The 16,775-nt window shown below is 44.0% G+C and overlaps 1 protein-coding gene across 1 annotated transcript in view; it reads right to left on the bottom strand.

Annotated features, from left to right (window-relative positions):
- Nucleotides 1–16,775, bottom strand: part of Vps41 (VPS41, HOPS complex subunit) — a 183,426-nt gene that overhangs the window by 22,943 nt on the left and 143,708 nt on the right. The window contains exons 18-23 of the mRNA XM_023713367.1: nucleotides 15,665–15,757; nucleotides 11,667–11,794; nucleotides 9,121–9,265; nucleotides 7,286–7,327; nucleotides 6,656–6,706; nucleotides 4,342–4,479 (exon numbers count right to left, since the gene is read on the bottom strand). Of these exons, the coding sequence (XP_023569135.1) occupies nucleotides 4,342–4,479; nucleotides 6,656–6,706; nucleotides 7,286–7,327; nucleotides 9,121–9,265; nucleotides 11,667–11,794; nucleotides 15,665–15,757 (597 nt within the window). The remainder of the gene's footprint in view (nucleotides 1–4,341; nucleotides 4,480–6,655; nucleotides 6,707–7,285; nucleotides 7,328–9,120; nucleotides 9,266–11,666; nucleotides 11,795–15,664; nucleotides 15,758–16,775) is intronic.

Below are 16,775 nucleotides of genomic sequence, written 5' to 3'. Positions count from 1 at the left end.
AGACTCCCCAAATTTAAAGACCCAGTTAAAAAAATGGACATGTGAAATAAATAGGCACTTCTCAGATGGATAGGTACTAAGAGCTGATACAGCAGTCCCTCACCATTTCAAGGTTCGACTTGGCGGATTCACTGTTTGGCAGACTCACTGTTTTGCGGGTTTCCAAAAAATATATTAATCTAAATTATCATGGATTTCTCAATATATTGTGGGATACTGTGGTAGTGTATAGTATTGTATACACATGTTGTTAAAATTGCATAGGTGTACGAGTTTAGAAAACGGTTAAGAGCATTAGAACTGTCTTCAAAAGTGTGGGAAAGGGTGATAAGAGTGTGGGAAGGGTTTCTAAAGCCTTAGACTGTATATAAATACTAAAATAAATATAACATTGTTACTTCACTGATTTTCACTTATCATGGGGGTGTGTGGAATGAAACCTTCATGATAAGTGAGGAACCACTGTACATAAATTAAAAATTTTCAACATTGTTGGCTACTGGAGTAATTCAAATTAATACTCAATTTCTACCTTTCTCAAAAAATCTACCAGTAACAAATGCTGTAGAGGCTGAAGGGGAAAAAGGAAGCCTTCCTCAACATTGGTGGGATGTAACCTGGTACAATCACTATGGAAAACAGAACGGAGATTCCTCAAAAAACTCAACTAGAAATTCCATTTGCCCTAGCTACTCCCCGTTGGGGATCTACCCAAAATAGGTAAAGAAGTCATGTCAGTGACATATACATACTCATGTTTATAGCAGCACAATTCATTATAGCTAAATCTCGGAAGCAGCCTATATGTTCATCAACAGATGAATGGGTAAAGAGAGTATTTACACACAATGGAGTACTACTCTGCCATAAAAAGGGATAACCTTGAGTCATCTGTAAGAAAAGGGATACACCTTGAGACTATAATGTTAAGTGAAATAACTAAGATACAAGCTTAAATGTCACATGATTTCTCTTACAGAAGAAATCCAACATATAGAGTGAAAAAAAAAAGACAATAGGAAAAAAGAAAACAAAGTTATTGTCTGCCACCCAAGTATGAACCAGGCCTGACCCTGGTTAGCTTTCAAAATCAGAAGAGATCAGGCAGCTCAAGATGGAATGGTTATTATAATCCAGCATGAACAATGTATCCAAAAGCATACCTTTATTGTAATTATCTTGTGTGTTTTCTATGCTTACCGACCTGTTAGTCTTAATCTACTTTATATATTTATTTTTGGTACTGGGGATCAAGCCCTGGACCCTGCGCTTGGTAGACAGGCTCTTAAGCTGCTGAACTATCTCCCCAGCCCATTAATCTGTTGTATGATACTTCAACAAGGACTTATAAAAAAATTTTTTTTAGAGACTTAACATACCTAGGAGCTGGGGAGATAGCTCGGTGGATAGGCACCTGCCTGGCAAGTACAAAGTCTTAGTGCTGGCACACACCAAAAAAATTAGGTGGCAGAGATAACTGTCCCCCAATATCACACTCCCATTTCTCTCATACAATAATAGAGCTGAGGCAGGTGTGCGACTGTTCAAACTTGAAAAACACAAATCCATCTTGCAGCCTGCCCAGCAGGAGGGAAGCCAAGTGACTCAAGTCAGGAGCTGCAGGAGAAAACAGGCTCCATTTGCAATGAGTTCATCCTAACCATCCAGCAGAAAAGTACAAAAACAATGGATAAAATGTAAAGCCATATTAATATGCTGAGCTGTAGAAGGCTCAAGTCAACAACTGACATTGCCAGTCTTACGGAAAATCCACTACTATTATGGACTATGGGACTATATTGGAATATTTTGCTGAATCCATGCACCTATAATATTTAAATGACAATGGAATACCCTTCTCTGACAAAACTAAACAAAAAAAGGGGATACAAATGAACGCCCATTTTGTATCTGTATATTCAAAATAGGATAGATATAGAGCTACTTTCTCTTAATTCAATGAATAGAAAGATTTGTTCTAATAGTGTTTGTAAACAGGATATCATGTCTGCATCTTATACAATGAATAACCACTAAGACAATAATATGCAACGTATTAATTATTGAAACTGTCCTACTAATCAGATTTGAAACTGTCTCATTGCTATTTCTTTCTCAATAAAACTATTGAAAAAAAATCTGAAACAGGTCAGTGCAGCCACATGTCTTGGAGCTGAGCTCAGCCAGGTGGGGAGCAAGACAAAGGGCCAACTCTCCACCCCTGTGTCAGGCCACTTTCATTTCCACGAGGAGAGCGGAACCAGTGCTCTGCTGCGCTGGGATCCACACCACTCCCACTGCAAATGAGCCCAAGTCCAGCTCACACCGAGACAGTGCTCGGTCTTCCAGGGAGGATGCAAGGCTGACCTCACGCCCTGCTCTCTCACTTGGCCCTATCACTGCAAACACAGGGAGAGTCTTTCCAAAGCTGTCCTGCAGCAGTGATCTTAGACAGAGGAAAGGCCCACAGAAGCAGCACTCTGGGAGACTGAGGCAGGAAGATTGCAAGTTTGAGTCCAGACTGGGCAACTTAGTGATTTAGTGAGACTCTCTCAAAATAAAAAAAAATGGGCTGGATACACAGCTTACTGCAAAAGCCCTAGGAACAAAGGTCCTGAGTTCCATCCACAGCACTGAAGGAAAAAACAATGAAAGGAAGAAGAACAAAAGACTTGAAATCAGAGGACCTGGGTCACAGTTCAACATGGGCGACTGTGTCACTCACGTTTTAACAGAACACTAATACAACTGGACAGGACGACTGTGTGCAGATGGTCTGCGTACCAGTGAGTATTCTGCTTCAAGTGTTTTGTTACTAAAAGGTATCCTTGAGTCACTTTTATGCTTGGAAATTCAAGCATAAACCTCAAGCATTCAAATGAAAGACCGCCCCCCCCCCATTCCCTGGGCACAGGAGAATGCCTGAGGACACACTTGTCTCAAACTCAGAGTCGGCAGTCTGATGCTGAGCCAAATTTGTCCAAGAAAGCAGCTGCCTGCTCTGTCAATGCTATAATTTAAAGTTATACTTATTAAACTTAAACAAAAATCCGGGTCCTGGCTGCACCAGCCACACTGCAAATACTCAGCAATGACGTGTGGCCAGTGCCAGGCACACTGGGCGGAGGAAGCTTCTGCAGTGTGCACAGGGTGGTGGCACAGGCCTAACGCAGGGAAGGACCCAGGAAGGGGCCTGAAGGCAGCAGGAGGAGCATCATCTGGTGCGAAGGGGGTGGGTGGCTCTGATGTCTGAATTTCATGGATTACAGAAAAAATGTTTTATGAGCAGATTCTAACAGGATTTTAAGTAATTCCCCTCACAGGTGGAGAAAACTCTAAAATATCTAAATATTTTGAGAAAAGGGTAAAAATGAAGTATTCCTAGTACAAAGACGGTTTCTGCTATTTACATGAATGTAGCACATGACTCCTTGTTTTAGATTCCTGGATGTGCCTTGACACAGCGCTCTCTCTTGAAGAAAGAGGGAATCTAAAATTTTTAAAGTAGACATACACACACACTCACACACACACACACACACTCATTCACAGATACACACGGAAAAAATGGTGGTAAAAACTAAAGTGAAAAGGCAAATTAATGACAGAAGTTAAACAAAAAATGCTGCTGGCACTGCTACTTTAATGCTCCTTTTCCTGGAGTACTAAGGTAAGAGAGAAGTCAAAGGGCAACTAGCAAGAGCCTTCTAACTGTAACTTAAAGAACGATCTCCACCTAATCACAGCCCTGTCACCTTTGCTCCAAAGTCCACGGGCCAGGCAGATGGTTCAGTGGACTAAGCGCACTCTGCCTCTGCCAACACCACTCCTCCGGATCCCTAAACACTGCCACCTTGTGAGTGCTGCTGGTATGGCCGTCCAGGCACAAACCTCCTGACGCAGTGGAACTGCTGCTCTCCTCCCTTGCTCTCAGGCACCACCTCATCAGTGGTCTGGGTTTCCTAGTGCCAGAGGAACACATCCGAAAGCTACAGGAAAAGGACACCTTAGCAGTTTAAAAAAACTGTAATTTACAAGCTTGGATAATAAAGAATGACTCATTTGTTATTTCAATTAACATTTTAAAACTTAAACATGCTTCATATCATGGTGGGAAGATGCCCGCTTTCACTCGGGCTGACCCTGGGTTTAATCTTGGTTCCGGCTAAGCCCGCTGCACAGTGCAAGAGCTTGCCAGCAACCCTTGGCCGCCAGGACTCCACACTCATCCCTGGACCAGCTGAGCTGCCTGCTTCCCCGACAGGGATGTGAACTGACACAGAAACCAGCAGGACAAATGGCCCTGCCACTGTCCTACATTGTGGGTAGCCTGCGTCTCACCTTCTCCAGCGGGCAGTGGGTGCTATCTCGGAGAAAAGGCAGCAAGTTGGGTCGATCGTATTCTGCGTAGAGACTGATCTGTTTCTCATGGTAGCGCTGCCCCTTGTGATGGTCTCTCTTGAAAAGCTTGTGCAAATACTGCAGGAAGCACAGGTAAGAGGTGAGCACCGAGATCAGAAAAGCATGATGTTTGCTCCACACGGCTGTGCTCAAGGGCTGATGGCACCCATAGACGGGGGACAAACAGTGGGCAGAGGATTCCGCTGGTGATGATGGAACAGGAAGAAGCCCTGCTGGACAGGAAGGAGATTCCTGAGTGATCTGGCTCTGCCACCAACCATATGACCTCGGGCAAGTCACTACCTGTGATGCAGTCCCTTTACCCACAGAAGTTCTCGCTGAGTTGTAGTCAGAATGAATGCCAAGCTACGACTGTCTGACAGCAGGCACTGTGGAAGTGTAAGGAGGGTGGCTGTGAATGTCACCCTTGTTTGCTTCACTTCTGAAGTAAAATGTGAAAGGGAGTAGAGTCCTGGGATAGGAGTATGCTCTTCAGAATCTCTGTAATGGAAGCTAAATTGCCATACACTCTCCACTGCCCCTCCTGTATCTTAGTGAGATGTGTGCTTGTGATAAAATGTTGGCTATATGGGTGACATCAGAAAAACAGCAAAACAGAATTAAAAAAATAAAGAATACCAGAGTGCTCATAGGTAACTTCCAAAACAGATTCCTAATTCTAACTGAAAAAGTTAAGAGGATTCAAAGGGAGTGAACACTTTCCACTTACAGTTAAGATGAAGTGTATCAATAATACAGCATGGTGCTCAGAAATTAGAAGTTGAAGTTCAGTGTTGAAAGTTAAAATAAAAGAAAAAGTCCCCGACCTACTAGAGGCAGGAGGACTCAACCACACCAATGACGAGGTGCACTCACACCTGGTGTGGCAGTTGCCAGGTAGACGATACCGAAGAGACACAGAGTGTCAGTCTCGCCTTGACGCTGTGACTGCGGTTTGGTATTTGCTACTGTATACACCGTGACAAATGTATGCACCCCAAGAACCCACTCATCAGCTACCTGTTCTCATCTTCCTGAGACAACAGAGGAAAGAGGAGGAAGTAAGTGCAGCAGGAGGGAACTTACCTGCTCCTGAGGACCACCCACTCCTGGAAGGCCACACTGGGCTGGGGTCAGCATGTAGACTGGCACAGGCGGCGCTGTGACCCAGACACCCAGAGAGAATGGGGAGGCCCTGTCACATCTGCCCACTGACAGAGGAACGACCTCACTGGCAGGGAAGACACAGCTTTTCAGAGTGGTCTCTGCACTATTTCACCCTGCCCCGACTTCACAGGAACACAGAAAGCTGCTGTTGTGAACCCGCCTCATGCCAGACATCACTGCTTTATAAACAGAGTCCCCACAGGGGCCAGCGGAGTGGCGCAATGTTGGGATAAGCAGGCGATCACAATATTTCTGGTCACACACAATAGCATCTTATAACCCTGAGCAAAAAAACCCCATAAGAGTAACCATAGAAAACACACCTCAAGTTCCATTAAGGGCTTCAATGTATAAATAAATTTCTGAATAGAAACTCCCGGACCTCCTCAGGTGTAAGGAGATGAGTGAAGCCAGATGTGTGCTCAACAAACTCGACACTCCTGGTCCTACTGGTATGATCCCTAGATTCACTGACGCCTTTTCTTAGAGATAAAGTTTAAAGGACTAGAAAATGTCTACTATTGCTTTGTGCCTGCAGTGACGGCACAGCATCAAGGCATGCACCTAGGAAACCCAGACTAAGAGGGCTTCCGGGCACAGCCACCAAGACTGTGTGAGAAGGCAGGTCAGCTACAGCTGGGTGAGGCCCCACATGTGATGGTCTGCTCTCGGTCACCCTGTGGGCCTGGAGAATGGCTGTGTGGTAAGTCGTTGGTGAGGCAATGTGGTACCCACAGTGCACTGCGGGCTTGGGCCATACTTTCAGTCAGGGTGATGTTTCACGGTAACTGCAGAGGGAAGGAGCTCATGCATAGGCAAGGTTTGGTAACACAAAAATGAGTAATAACTTCTGAAAGTCACAATTCAACTATAAGTGAAAGCTCAAGTGTCCTTCGCAGCAATCCAGCCTTAGCCTTGGATGCAAACAATATGTGCCACATTTTCATGACTGCACAGTACTGCTGGAGGCGAAAGCACTCCTGGGAACTGACCTCTGTAAGGAGTGCACTCCATGGCGACTTCACCAACACTGCAAGGTATGTCACCCACTGTTACTGTAAAGGGTGAATAAGAACCCAGAGCTCACCACATGCTGTAACTCTGGTCTGTCTTCTAATTCTTCCACCACCTTTTTAATCTAGGAGAAAAAGAAAAAGTTAAACACACAGTTATGAGGACATAGACACAAACACAGCTGCAAAACTTATCTAATGAATATCTTTTTCTTGACAGTGAATGTGGCTCCAGATATTCAAGAGACACAACGCTGTGTTCTGAATATGTCATCCCCTCTGAAACACAGACACTTGATTTCCACATTCAACAACACTGAAGCAGGGAGGTTGGAGGGGGACAAGTGGGAGGCAGCTGGACTATGACTGCCCTAAGAGTGGACTAAGGTTGGTCTCTAAGAGTAGGTAAAGCTCATGAGAGTGGGTAGCTACACAGTGCGAGCTCAGCCCTTCCTATTTCACACGTGACTCTCCCAAGGTCTGCTGTGGCCTCTGCCATGTGCCCTTCCTGTCTGTCACCACATGATGTCCCATGCTACTCTGCACTGTGCCAGCAAGAACACCAGATGGGCCCTCTCAACCGTGTACCAGACCCATGAGTCACAATAAATTTCTTTTATTTTATAGCCTATCCAGTCTGTGGTATGGAGTTATTAGTAACAGCAAATGAACACACACATAGAAACAATTCAAAACATACTCACTGAAATTTTATCTTCATTGTCTAAAAGCATGTCAACAGCTTTCTGAAATATAAAAAAATAAAAATAAATCGCCATAGTCATTGAAATCTGCTGTGTAAGAAGGGAACACTAAAGACAATGTCACACACCCTCGACACAGGTCAAGGTGGAGGGCTTACTTCCTACACTTCAGGCACACTCAGCTTTCGAGTGGCCTTTCTGGAAAGTGCTACTGTGGAGGCATGCATTTTCAAATGTGTCTTGACGTGAAGCCTACGCGCTCCTGCATTCTTCTAGAGGTGCCTCGCTATCACTTAGCAAGTGCCAAACATCCCACTACACATAGAAGAGCCCCTGAAGTCTCAGGTACATTTCCACTTCCTCCTGTAACTCCCATCAGCTATACAGAGGGGCTCGATACCACAAAAATGTGCCTTTCTTCTAACTACCTCAACCATGACTAAGTCTACCTGTGAGATTCCAGAGAAAGGAGGGGCTGGTTTCAAGTGGAGAAAAGAGATAGGCCAGAAAAATAAGGCACCTTAAGTTTCAAAGTGCAAGAAAGCTTGTGGATTTCTAGGATCTCTTTTAGTCAACTCTGAACATTTATGAAATGCTAAGTAGTTTACGACAAGAGCAAGTGGAAAGACAGCCCAGGATACAAATACCTGGGTCCTGCCTTGAGCCTGCTCTCTGCACCAAAGTTTATTTTTTGTTCTCTGAAATATGAGACTCTTCTCAAGGTCTCTTCTCATGAGAAAACTCTGGTTCCCTAACTTTAGTTCAAACTCTTGAATAGCAGTTAGTTTCCACTCGTTCATCTTTTTTCTCCTAGCCATATTTGGAAACCAGATTCTCAATACACTGGTGGGGCGGGGTCTGCGGGAAAACAAGACCTGGTGACAACGCATTTGAGTTTTATATAAATATCTCATCCTCCTAATCGTCCTCTGCTAGAGGAGCAGAGCCTTTCTACTAGTTGTTCACACTGCGTAATTCTTCAACAGTCCTGTAGCTCCTACAGATTTGATGTGGTACACAAAAATGGAATAAAACACCTTTGAGAAAAGAGATCTAGCTTTGACCTAACTCAGGTTCCACCCACCACTGTGGGGACTAATGCTGCACATTGTACCCCAAAATATAGTAAAATATAACTAAAAAAACACATTGATCCTTGTAGTGCTTTCAGATGTCTACTTCTTGACTTCTCTAAAATTTCAGCTTTCTCAGTAAGAACATCAGGTTACATGGAGCCTGTTATTTCTATCACCAGTACTTATAATTACACTCCATTACACCACACACACACACACACACACACACACACACACACACACCCCACTATGAGCTGTGGAGGCTGGGTCCCTTTATAAGTCAAACAACTTACTATTCAAATTTGAATTATGCTAAAATAACATACTCCAAAAACAAACTAACAAACAAATGATAGTACACTCCATGCATCTCGGACCTCCATGTTTTTAATAGAAACCTCACCTGCTGGACCAACAAATGCCAAGGAATATAACAGCACAATGTGGATCTAATCTGAAGACCCCTTAAATTTTAATTCTGGGGCACAGATTAAAAGGGTTACATGAGTCAAAACATATTCCTCACTTCTCTGTTTCTATGAATTATGAGCTGTTTTACTAAAAGCAAATGATATACGCACTTAGAAATTCCATGTCAAATTATGATTTTTCTTTTACAGAATGCTGGCTACCAAAACAACCTAACATGTCATCCCAGCACACACGCTCATTCAGCAGCCCAGCATCTGGACAGATGTCTAATGACTGAACACCTGGGAGAGTAAAGCAATTTAAAAGTACTAATAAGAAGCACATCACCTCCGAATCAAAATCCATTAATAAAACTATCTTGTCCTTGATAGAGCTGAAAAGATTGTGCTTGTGGATCAACTGGAAAACATCTTTATGTCTCAGGGTCAAGTAGATCTCCAGAGCGTTGCTGTAGTTTTTGTCATAGGTGTACCTGATGACACAAAAATGTTTATATGCCATTCATCAAGGGCTCTAAAATGTAGACATTATGTTTTATATTAAAACCTGAAACCTTATTCAGAGAGAAACATTAAGCTTATTTTGAAAAACAGTCTGTCTCACTTACTTTTCTTGTGTTGCTGGGACAAAATACCTGACACCCAAAATTAGTGAAGGAAAGGTTTATTTAGCTCAGTTTACGGAAGTTTCAGTCTATACTTGGCTGGCTCCAAGGCAGAGTGGCACATGGCAGAGGGCAGCAGTTCATGGTGGTGGAAAACAGCAAAACAGCAACAACACAAGGGAGGAAGCCTTGTGGCAATGGCAGGCAGCAAGCCTCTCTCCCTTCCCTACACTACATTCAGGCTATCCGTGGGTGTAGTGCTCACGCCCACCCACAATCTCAGCCTTGGATCATGAATTAATCACAAACTCTCAAAGTTTGTTTCCCCAATGACTGCATGAGGCCCTGGGGGTACAACTAGACACAAACTATAACAGTCCTAGTGATTTAATAATTCATGACCAGTGAATGTTTCTCAGAATCATGCCTTTCATTATACCAACATTTATACTACTTATATTTTTCTTTTTTTTTAATGTATTTAGTAAGGGTCTACAGGGTCTCACTACACAGATTGGTCTTGTAGTGATCCTTCTCTTTCCAGCCACCCGAGCACTGGGATTACAGATGTGCGCGCCACCACGCCCAATCTCATTCACTGTCAGTGTGCCCCCGGGGTGGGGCTGGCACAGCACGCAGGGATCCAATCCCTGCCCGTGTCTGCCTAAGCAGGTGCTTCAATCTACTGAGCTATCTGGCTGGCCCTTATACTGTTTAAATAAGATTGTTTTGTTGGCAGTAGCTAAAACTGAAATTGATCCTGTGTGTGAGGGCAGGATGAGGCCTCACTGCCTAAAGCAGTCAAGCTACTTCATTCTTGAGAGAAACATCTGCCTGGACATTGTGGGCTATTAGTCACTAGGCAACCTTGTGTCTTGTAACTTTGCAAAGGTAAAAATAAATGCCCCTACTATTGTTCTAGAGTCCTTTGCCTAGCAGGCATGGTCCACCACATGACCTCAGCTATTATCTCTTGTCTTTATTTTCTAAATCCTCTTCTTCTGGGGAACTTTAAGAAACCAACAAATTCCTATGTTTTTCTTCATTAAGGGCTCAACCTTAAAAGTTCTACAGCAATCCATATTCCTGACAATGAAACTGTGATCTGGAATGAAGGCGATATTCATCTTAGTAATACAAAAATCAGTTAAAATTCTTGTTAAGTGGTGTTAAACTGACAAATGTTATAGTCCCAAAGCTCATCTGAGAGGTATACAAAATCAAGAAACACCTTCTGCAGAAATACCATCTTCCACACTAGCTGAGTCCCTGAACCAGCTCAGGAAAGCCAACTGAACAGCAGTGACACTGTTCCTTATGAACAGTGCTACGGCATGCAAGGGGCATCTAGAACAGCATTTTCAAGAGAAAACAGATCACACTCAGCTGGGCATGCAGAAACATAACTTACTGCTCTATGGAAAACCCAACACAGCCCTGAAACTCTAGCCAGTCTGGTGTGATTTTCCCAGACTGCGACAAGGACAACAGGAGGAGGTCTGTGGAGGTGGGGTGCTGGGGGCTGAAGCAGAACTGTGTTCTTGGATGGCCCTACAGGACACTTCATGTTCCTCTAGACTGAGCCTCCTGGAGGAGGAATTCTACTTCTGTCTCACAGGCATCTGGCACACAGCCAGTGAAGGTGCCTGCTAAATGCACAATGTATGTATGGTGTTTGTGCTTCCTGAGGCCTGGATTGGGGGTCAATCTCCAGGCTTGGGTCTCTGCTGTACCGTCTCACTTAAAGTTCCGAATTACCCCAAGAGGATTCCTTACCTTGACTTTGTAAATAAGGAATCTGGTGATTACAAGATTCACTGGCTTCAAGAGCAGCAGAATCCTGAGCCTGGTCCCTGGGAAGCCATTCTGGTTGGCGCTGTGACCTTGGGTTATACTGGACCCTCCTTTCTCACTCCACTCCCCTGCTCTGCTCCTGGTTGCGAGGAACTGAGCAGCTTTGGTCCACTGCACCCCACTGCCATTCCAGCCCTGGAGCCAGCGGGGCATGTGTCCCAGGCCTAATGCCCAGCAGGGCAGCCTCCTGTCTCCTCATCACTGCCTCTCCCCTCCTCAGGACACTCATCACATCCGCACAGCTTCACACATGTCCGCACCTTTTAGTGACTCATCTGACTTATGAAATGCTTTTTATTAAGACTGAGTATAAGGACATTATAAAAATTGGCATTTGGTATGTGCCAAAACTAAAGTATGGAACATTTTTCAATGTAGGATGACTTGCTAAAAGAAAACACTGAAATATACTCACAATTCTGCCAGGGTTTTAAGTAAAGTCTTGTTTTGACTGTCTTTCTTCAAATGATCTCGAACAGCTTGAACTATTACTGAATTGTTGTACAAATCTCCAGGCCATTCACGGATCAGTGTGGCAAAACCCTAAGCAAAGGGAACAGCAGAAAATGAAGACCACTCTTTAATCAGGTATGATATTCCAACATACACAGACTGAGTTTTGTCCATGATTCTGTTCATGCAAGCCCTCCTCAAGGAAAGCCAAATATGGCATCCAAACTTAAGTGTCAACTTGACTAGGTTGGGAGCCACATGTGGGTGGAGCACGCTCCTGGGCATCTCTGGGTGGGATGCAGTGGCAGGGCCCTAGGGTCTGTATCTGGTGCCTGGCCCCTTCCTCCTTTTCCACACTGTAAGTGTGTGATCCCCCTTCTGTGTCTCCAGCTTTGCTCCTGACCACCAGCCTTGCCCTACCACCCCTTTCTCCATGAGGCTCCTGTGTGGAGCCTGCTGACCACAGACTGAATCCTCCAAAACCCTGAACTGAATCTCTCTTCCTTTAGGTTGTGAGCAGTGGATATTACATCCCAGTGACGGGAAAGCTGAGGAATGCATTATACAAATTGAAATCATCAGCTGTAAGACTGTCTTCACTGTAGAGGGGTCCTGTCCACATCCCAAGAAGGAATGCTGAAGAGTCTGAGCAGGTAGACTTACCCTCACCAGGTTTTCACTTTCCGTTTTTTAGCCATCTTGTTTATGCAATGAAATCTCCACAAAAATCCGAAAGGGTGTATTCAGAAAAATTCCAAATGGTCAGCCAATGGGCAAGACCTGGCTGGAAGAGTGAGGTGCTCCAGAGAAGACACAGAAACTCTGCACCCTTCCCACACACTCTCCCTGAGCATCTCTTGATCTGTATCACCCGGCTGGAAGTATCTGCCTGATGGCTGTGAAAACCTTGGTTTACAGCTAGTTAGCCAGAAGCACAGGGACTTGAAACCTGGGGTTTCAAACTGGCAAAGTAGAGGGAGGGGGTTGGGTAAGATATGACCCTAACCTGTGGACTCAGCTACTCTGTTCAGGCTCAGCGTCAGAACCCCACTGGGTTATGGGATAGGACGCCCAGCTGATGGCCACCTCTGCTGAGGCTACAGTTGTCTTCTATGCCCAGTGTTGGTGGATGAGAATGGAAGAAAAATGGTTTTTCCAATGCAAAACCAATTCAAATAGTTTAAACAATGCTGAAAATTATTTACATAAAAGACTGAGCAACAGAATGAAAACTCTCATCAACAAACACTGCACCAGTTCTCTAACTAGGACTTACAGCGTAGCAAAGGCAGGTATGGAGAATCTCATTTATTGATTCGCGGAAGTGGCAGTGCTTACCTCTTCTGTCCATTGTTTTTGGTACAGTGGGTTGGACCTAGGGCGTTCCAACTGAACTACATCCCTAGCCCTGTAATTTTTTTGAAGCTTTACTTTTGAGATAGGGTCTTCTTAAGTTGCTGAATTCCCCAAGCTGGGCTCACACTGTGGTCCTCCTGTCCAACCTTCCAGAGTGCTGAGCTTACAGGTATACATGACCACACCCAAGCTACACCCTGATTTCATGAACTACACAACTAAGAAAAGGTGCACTGCTCCTTCCATAAAGTGCTTGGGCTTGCACTATACTCATTTTTTTTTTTTTTTTTTTTTTTTTTTTGCGGAACCAGGGATTGAACTCAGGCCCTTGCGCTTGCCAGGGAAGCACTTACTCCACTGAGCCATCTCCCCGGCCCCTCTTGTTTTGGACTACAATAACTCAATGACATCTTAGACTTTTTTTTCAGATATCATCTAAGCTACTTTCCTTGCCACCTTCCATGCACACTGAGTGTGAACGTGCAGTTGTGCAGTGCACAGCCAGCACACTTGCACACGGTGGGCCTCCCTGGGGAACAGCTGTTCCCACAGTGAAGTCACCTGGCATCATCCTACTTTAACTAGTTAGCATCTCTGTCCTCTAACCCTGGTTCATGCTGAGATTTAGGACTGTCGTTCAGGTCTTAATACCTATCTCTGAGTCTGACTATCTCTGGATCTCAAATTTTATAGTTCAGACAGAAACTCCACATCGCTGATTTGATCCTCCTGCAGCCAATTCCAGGCCAGGACCCTGGTCTGCATCTACTTTCCTGACTGCCAACTTTAGCTCTCACATTTTAAAACCCAAAATACAGTAGAAAAATTTCCTTATGGATCTTCGACCTTGGAGGTGTGTGTATATGTATGTGTGTGTGGGGGGGTACTTGGACATATTCAAAGATATTAATGAGCTGTAAAAGGTCCTATTATTGGAAAAATATTCATAATAAGTAACTTTATTAATGCTGTAATGAATTTATTTAAGTATTATTTAGAAGTGAAAAGTCTGGTAGAAGTTGTTTCTGTAAAGCACAAGGATTTTGTAGGATGAAAATCACAAAAAGAATCCAGAACACAGTTAATGTCAACCAAAGTAACCCCTAAGAGGACAGCAAGAGATGAGAATGATTGTCCATGCATTCTGCATCTGCACTGCAACCAGGCTATGCCATTAATGGAACTGCAGTCTGACTTCAGAGGCTTGGGATAGGGAGCAATCAGAGCTTCAAAATATTCATGGAACAAAACTAAAACTTTGGGTCAAGCTTCTTTCTTTCCAGATGCCATGCAATGTGTAAGACTAAGCACGCTGTGAAGATGGCCACCCCAACCTGTCAGCAGTCCCAAGACAGGAATCACGTCAGAGGAAAGAAGAAAGTCTCTCCAGGTTCCTTATCTCCTGTTCACGCAACAGCCTCACAGGACCCTCAATTTCTAATACAGAAAATACTGGTCTTACTGCGTGATAAAGGCATAATGAGCCCAGCACCGGTGGACATAAGCGTTTATCCCACTTCACCTTAGGCTTCATGTATGCTGTACACGTGTGCTACTTGAGAAACACTGAGGAAATCAATGCTGGGGCCATTAGGATTAATCAGAGAACACAGCCAGCAGAGTATGGCTTTGACAGAACCAGCAAAGGCATGGAACACCTCAGTCCTATCACAGAGAGGGAAAGACTCAGAAGAATTCATAAGATAAAATGCCAGGGAAGCTGTGTGCGGTGGCCTGCACCTGTAACCCCAGCACTGCAGAAGCTGAGGCAGGAGCTCCAGGCCAGCGTGGGGCAGCAGAGCAAGTTCAAGGCCAGCTGGAACTACAAAGCGGGACCCTGGCTCGAAACACCAAAATCAATCTATCAATCAATCAATCAATCAATCATAGAGACTGTCCCACTTTTAATATGTTTACACATTTATCATTCCTATTATGAAAGAAAACCTAACTACTTAAAACAGTGGTACTAGGTTATAATAGGCAAAGCTATATGCATGTGATTAGAATGTCCATGCAAACATGTCACAAAGTATTATTTGCCAAAGAAAAGCATACAGCTCATGTCTTTTGGAGAGTAAAAGAAAACTGAGAAATCAGCAGTCCAGAGGATAGTTTTGTAGGTTTTGTTTCTTTTTCTTTTTGTAATCTGATCATTAGTGTCCTGTTGGCAGCAGAAAAGTTTTCATCTGTATGTGATGTAGAGGTTGTTATAAAGCACAGCTGTTTATGAGACAATTTAATTCAAAATCAAATACCAAGCTGAGAATAGTGGAAGCTAAAATGTGAATTACATGTAAGAGCTTATAACAACAAAAAATTTACAACTTTCTTAATACTACAGACAAGGAACACAACCCATCCTAAGACACTCAGGAGGAAATATCTACCACCTTGAGGTTTAAGCCATGCTATTCCTTTCAGACTCAGTGTAAAGTTTTCCAGATATTATAAAAATCAGTAAGATACCTTTGATGATTCAAGAATTAAAATAATTTCAGAGTCAGAACATGCGAGAGGACTGTAACAGGATCAGAAAAGGTAAGAGCTGAAGATTTCATATTTCCCATCAAGAACAAATATGACCATGTTGGAACACCATACCTCATAATCACTTTCCAAAAACTCATGCAAGATCATTTCGTAGATGAGTGGTTTCAGAACTGGATCCCCTCTCGGCAAATATGGACTAATAGCCTAGGGAAGGAAAATAAGCATAGAATCCTTTAGAAACTGGTAAAACAGCTTATAACCCCAGCTACTTGGGAAGCTGAGTCAAGTTCAAGGCCAGCCTGGACAATGTAGTGAGACTCTGTCAATAACAACAAAACAAAACTATGTTCCAGTTAAGCAGAAAACATAAAAGTGTATAATTAGTTTAAACCTTGAAGGCAGGTGGGGACAGTGGTTCATGCCTCTAATCCCAGCACTCGGGAGGCTGAGGCAGGAGGATTGTTATGAGTTTGAGGCCAGCCTGAGTTACAAAGTGAGTTGTACGTAAGCTTGAACTACACAGAGAGCCTGTCTCAAAAGAAAAAAAAAATAAATAAATAAGGTAACACAGTACTTTAGAAAGTTATTCTGAAAAGATTCAGATAAACTCTACTTTCTAATAAATTAGAATAAATTTTCTTCTTACATAATCATAGGGTGTGGTTCACATCTATTTATCTTTCCTTAAATGGGTTGATCTTTTGGCATCAGGGAAAACACACCTTGTTTTCATAGTCTGTTTCCAAATACTGTTTAATTTTCCCCTGGCACCTTATGTACCACCGCCAGGTTCTGCACTGGGGATGGGGCACCAGGGTGACCATAACCAAGGGTTCACAGCCCTGAGAAAGACCTGGTGAGGTTATGACAGTGGAATCTACAGAGTGCTGTGGGCACATGGAAGAAGAGCACTTTATCCTTCCGTGCAGTGCTGGGGTTGAAGCAGGGCCTTGGGAATGCTGGACAGGCATCTCCCACGGAGCCACAACCCACACCTCCAAGGAGAATCTTGCCTACCCGGGCCCTGGACCTATTAGGGAACAAAGAATGGGAAAGGCACCCGGCAGGGGAGGAGGGGGGCAGCAGGAGCAGAGACAGGCAGCCAAGAACACAGATCTGTGTTCCGGGCCAGAGGTCAGGTTGGCGACACAGGTCACGGAGGGAGAGGAGGCTGGGGAGGAAACAAGGTAGAGAGCACGGGAGGAATTCCAATTTTTTTTTT

This window comes from Octodon degus, unplaced genomic scaffold (genome assembly GCF_000260255.1).
Source record: "Octodon degus isolate 3935 unplaced genomic scaffold, OctDeg1.0 scaffold00031, whole genome shotgun sequence".
Classification (NCBI taxonomy): Eukaryota; Metazoa; Chordata; class Mammalia; order Rodentia; family Octodontidae; genus Octodon; species Octodon degus.
The sequence above is the reverse complement of the archived record's forward strand: the minus strand, read 5'-3'. Positions and strand labels throughout refer to the sequence as shown.